We start from the raw sequence: 4399 nt of genomic DNA on the forward strand, positions 1-4399 counted from the left end.
CGAGTTTCCAAGTGAAACTCCTTCCCCAGGCTGGAGTTTTACACCTGTTTAGTTCTGAGGGTGTTAATCAGGGAAGTTGTTTCTCAGAATGTGGGGTTTTTTCCCCTCCTTCGTCCTGGAAAACGTGGCAGGAGGTGCTTGGACACGAGGCCACGGCATTGTGGCCAAAAAATCCCGAGTTTCCGAGCAAAACTCCTTCCACAACCTCATTATGGCCCAAAATTCCTGAGTTTCTGAGTCAAACTCCTTCCACAATCTCATTATGGCCCAAAATTCCTGAGTTCCTGAGCAAAACTCCTTCCATAACCTCATTATGGCCCAAAATTCCCAAGTTTCCAAGTCAAAGTCCTTCCACTACCTCATTATGGCCCAAAATTCCCGAGTTTCCGAGCAAAACTCCTTCCACAACCTCATTATGGCCCAAAATTCCCAGGTTTCCCAGCCCAACTCCTTCCCCAGGGTGGAGTTTGGAGCCTGTTCCATTTCCAAGCCGTTAAGCAGGGAAGTTATTCCTCAAAATGAGGAGGTTTTTTTTCCCCCTCCTTAATCCCCTCACTGCAAAACCAGTCGGACGAGGAGACGAAAAGGTGGGATGGGAAGCTGCTGGGAAGGTGGGGAAGGGAGTTCCCCTGGATTGGGGAGTGAAGGATCAAGGGCAACACCCACCTGGGCCCCTCGGACCAGGGGGGGCATCACGATCTGCGTGTTCTGCTGAGTGCCCAGCTTGGAAGACGCCTGTTGCCCTCCCCTGACCAAGGGAGGAGGGATCACAGTGCCTGGTATCCGTGTGGAAGAGGTCTGGAAAAGAGGGAACAGTCACTCCTGGGCTGGAGGGAGGCAGTGGAAAAGCTGGAGGGCAGGAGGTGGCCAGGCTGGGTTTGGTGCACACTGAGTGTCCAAAAAAACCCCATAAAACCCCTCCCAACGATGGGAAAAGGGGGGGAAATGGGGAATACAGACTGCTGGATACAGGGAGAAGGTGGAGGAAGTGAGTGGATTGGGAAGGAGGAAAAAAAGGCAGGAAAATGGGAAAGCTTTAGGGAAAAAAAAATCACGGAAAGGAAAAGGAATCAGCCTAAAGGGGTTTCTGGGAATGTGCTGCCCGAGCTTTGCAACCCTCAGAATTCCTCCTGGTGCTGGGACAGGGATGTGGGGACACACCAGGGATGTTCCTGGGGACACCCAACACCCTCCAGGAGCTCCAACACTCCTCTCACCCCATTCCTGGGGCTTCCCACGGGTGCTGCTCCCCTCCTTTCCCTCCTTCCCAACCTGAGCATCCCCTGGGAACAAAGAGCAGGGAAGCTCCTGCTTCCCTGAGCAGCTGGGAAGTTTTATCCCTTTCCAACTGAAGCCCAAATGTTCCCTCAGCCCCTTCCCACAGGAATCAGCACCTTTTCCATTCCAGCAGAAGCAGAGGGGGGGTTAATGCACCCAAACACCCCAAATTAGGCAGAATAAGCTCAATTTTGGGATTTTTAGCTCCCAGGTCTCTGCTCTGTCCAAGTTTCCCTGGCTGAAGGTTTAACTCCTGGTCCAGTTCCTCTGGAAGTGCTGCCTGAATCCAAGGAAACAGCCTCAGGGAAGGGATTCCTCCAGCTGGCACACTGCTCTGGTTTGGGAATGTCTCCTCCACAGAGAGCAAACCCCCCCCTTTCCCTGGGTCTGGAATTCCAGGGGATCTCCAGGTGAAGAGCTGCCTTTTCCCACGGGAAAACACTTGGAGCTGAAGAAGTTTGGGAATTTGGTTCCAATCAAACACCCAGGAACGCCTGAAATCCAGCAGCAAAACGAGTCACTGGGTTCCAGGGGACGACGAAGGACAGATGCCAAGTGATTCCACTTTTTTTTCCCCCTTTCCCAAGGATTCCCAACATTTAATTCCTGGTCTGAGCCAGGATCCTTCCAGCCCCTGTGTGCCATCCAGCCAGGAAGCCAAGAGGGAATCCCGGGATTCCCTCAGCTCTTCCAGCTCAGCCTCTGGAGGCTGCCCCAGAATTCCATGGCATCCCTTCTCCCAAGGAATCCTCAGCAGAGTGGACTGGGATGACCAGCTGGAAAACGAAGCTCGATGGGAATGGTTTCCACGTGAGACCTCCCATCCCACCACAAAGCTGGGAGTGGGGCAGTTTAAAGAGGGGGATTCCCCCCTGGCTCCAGGGAATTCCGGGAATGTTCTCCCTGCCCTGGGCAGCTCTCCCTGTGCTCCGGGGCCCTCGTTCCTGGGAGCCTTCCCGCCCCACTGACCTGGAGGGAGGGTTTCCCAGCAGGAACACTCTGTGGGCCCCGCACCAAGGGCGGAGGGGTGACAGCACTCCCAGAGGAACCAGCGGGCTGGAAGAGGAAAAACCAGAGAGAAAAGCAGAGGAATAAGGGTGGAAGCAGGAATTACAGCAGGGAAAGGGGGGGAGAGAGTTCATCCCCAAGAGCCTCGGCACGAGAATCCTCCAGGGCCCCGCCTGTGCCCCCCTCCCACAGCCCCTGCTCCTCCAGGGGGTTTGCAGGGAATTAGGGAAGGAGGGATGAGGCTGGAGCAGGAAAATCACGGGTTTCTCCAGCAAGGGGAGCTCTGGCTCAGCTGGGCCAGCCCAGAGCCCACCTCAGCCCTCCCCACCCGCTCCCCCCGGGATCCAGCACCCGGCACAGCGGGAGCGAGCTCGGGAAGAAGCCTCTGGAAGTGAAGAAGTTCAGGATCTGTCTCCTCCTGCTCGGCCCAAATTCCCCCCAGCTCCTGGCTCAGGGTTCAGGGCTGCAGGTCCTCAGCTCTGGTTCTAATCCCACCTCCTGAAGCACTTGGAATTCCGGGAGAAGGTGCCAATAACCCACCCAAAGCAGCGCCAGGAGCTGCCTCCACACCCCCCTCCCACTCCCAAAATTCCCCCCTCCAGCAGCCCCAGGGAACGGGGTCGTTGCCATTGTTACAAGGAACTGGGATTCAGGCTCAGGAGCAGCGTGGGGGGGTCCCACCCCCTCACATCCCAAATTCCTCTGCTCCTCTCCTGCCACCTCCACCTCCAGCGGGGAGCAGCCCAGGAAAAAAAAAGCTCTGCCAAAAAAAAAACCAACTCCAAACCCCACAGCCTTTTTTCCCGGGATGGTTTGTGCTGCAAAGAGCTCCCCCAACCCCCCGGGATGTGTGGGATGAGGAGAGGGAAGAGGAGGATGGGAAAAGGGAATTGGGGTGGGAAGGCTGAGCCTTTCCTGCCTGGATTGCTCTGGGGGATGTGCAGCTCAGAGCAGACTCACTTGGGGGAGACCTGGGATCCAGACCTGGGATCCAGACCTGGGATCAAAACCTGGGATCCAGACCTGGGATCCAGACCTGGGATCCAGACCTGGGATCTGCCACCAGCTCCCACAGCCTGGGGTTCAAACTCTGGAATTCCCTGTCACCTCCAAGGATCTCCTTGGAGCCATCCCAGCAATCCCTACACATCCCATCCCTGGGAGTGCCCAAGGCCAGGCTGGACAGGGCTTGGGAAGAGCTCCAAGGTCCCTTCCCAGCCGAAGTATTCCATGATTAAGGACTGGAGTGTTTGTTCCATGTTCCACAGGGAATGGCAACTGCCCCAGTTACTGAACCCCCTCCCCTCCATTTCCAGAGGTGGGAGAAGCAGGAAAATCCCACCTTCTGGGCCGTGGTCTCCTTCTGGATTTGGCTTTGCCGTAACTTTTTCAACAAGACGAGTTTTGCCTCCTCCAACCGAAGCTCCTCCTTGAGCTGCTTGATCATCCTCTCCCGCTCCTCGGGGCTGCTCTTCTGCAGGGAAAGGATGGGAAACTGGGAGTGGGGAGGGGGAAAAGCCAGATAACCACCCAGGTTCCACCAGGAACTCCCAGCATTGTCACTGTCACCCGTGTCTCGGTGGGGGGAGAGCTCAGAAAGGGAAATAAAACCATAATATTTTAAAGATTTGAGTATTTAAAAAACATTTTCAGTGGCAAAAGAAGTGAAAAAGGCTAAAGGAAAGGGAAAGGATGGAAAACTGGGAGTGGGAAGAGGGAAAAGCCAGATAACCACCCAAGTTCCACTAAGTTCCACATTGTCACTGTCACCCGTGTCTCAGTGGGGGGAGAGCTCAGAAAGGGAAATAAAACCCTAATATTTTAAATATTTGAGTATTCAAAAAACGTTTTCACTGGCAAAAGAAGTTGAAAAAGGCTAAAAGAGGTGCTGGATGAAAGCCTGTGCTGGGCCACACCGAGTGAGGCGCTTTAAAAAGCCCACTCTGAACTTTTATAAACCAGCCAAAAGCCAGAGGCCGAGCCCGAACCAGGAGACATCAGGGGCTTCAACCAGCGGCTCCAGGACCTCCCTGCCCGCAAATCCACCCCCGTGCCAAGGATGGGGATCCCAGGAGGAGCCAGGGGGGGGCTCCCAGCCCGGCCTCACCATCAG

At 55.3% G+C, this 4399-nt stretch overlaps 1 protein-coding gene across 1 annotated transcript in view; it reads right to left on the reverse strand.

Moving 5' to 3' along the window:
- LOC103760952 (transcriptional repressor p66-alpha) overlaps positions 1-4399 on the reverse strand; it is an 18692-nt gene that overhangs the window by 7743 nt on the left and 6550 nt on the right. Inside the window, exons 3-5 of the mRNA XM_029958628.1 lie at positions 3629-3760; positions 2248-2334; positions 667-798 (exon numbers count right to left, since the gene is read on the reverse strand). Coding sequence (XP_029814488.1) covers positions 667-798; positions 2248-2334; positions 3629-3760 — 351 coding nt within the window. The remainder of the gene's footprint in view (positions 1-666; positions 799-2247; positions 2335-3628; positions 3761-4399) is intronic.

Source organism: Manacus vitellinus, unplaced genomic scaffold (assembly GCF_001715985.3).
Source record: "Manacus vitellinus isolate BGI_N305 unplaced genomic scaffold, ASM171598v3 scaffold_161_pilon, whole genome shotgun sequence".
Taxonomy (NCBI): Eukaryota; Metazoa; Chordata; class Aves; order Passeriformes; family Pipridae; genus Manacus; species Manacus vitellinus.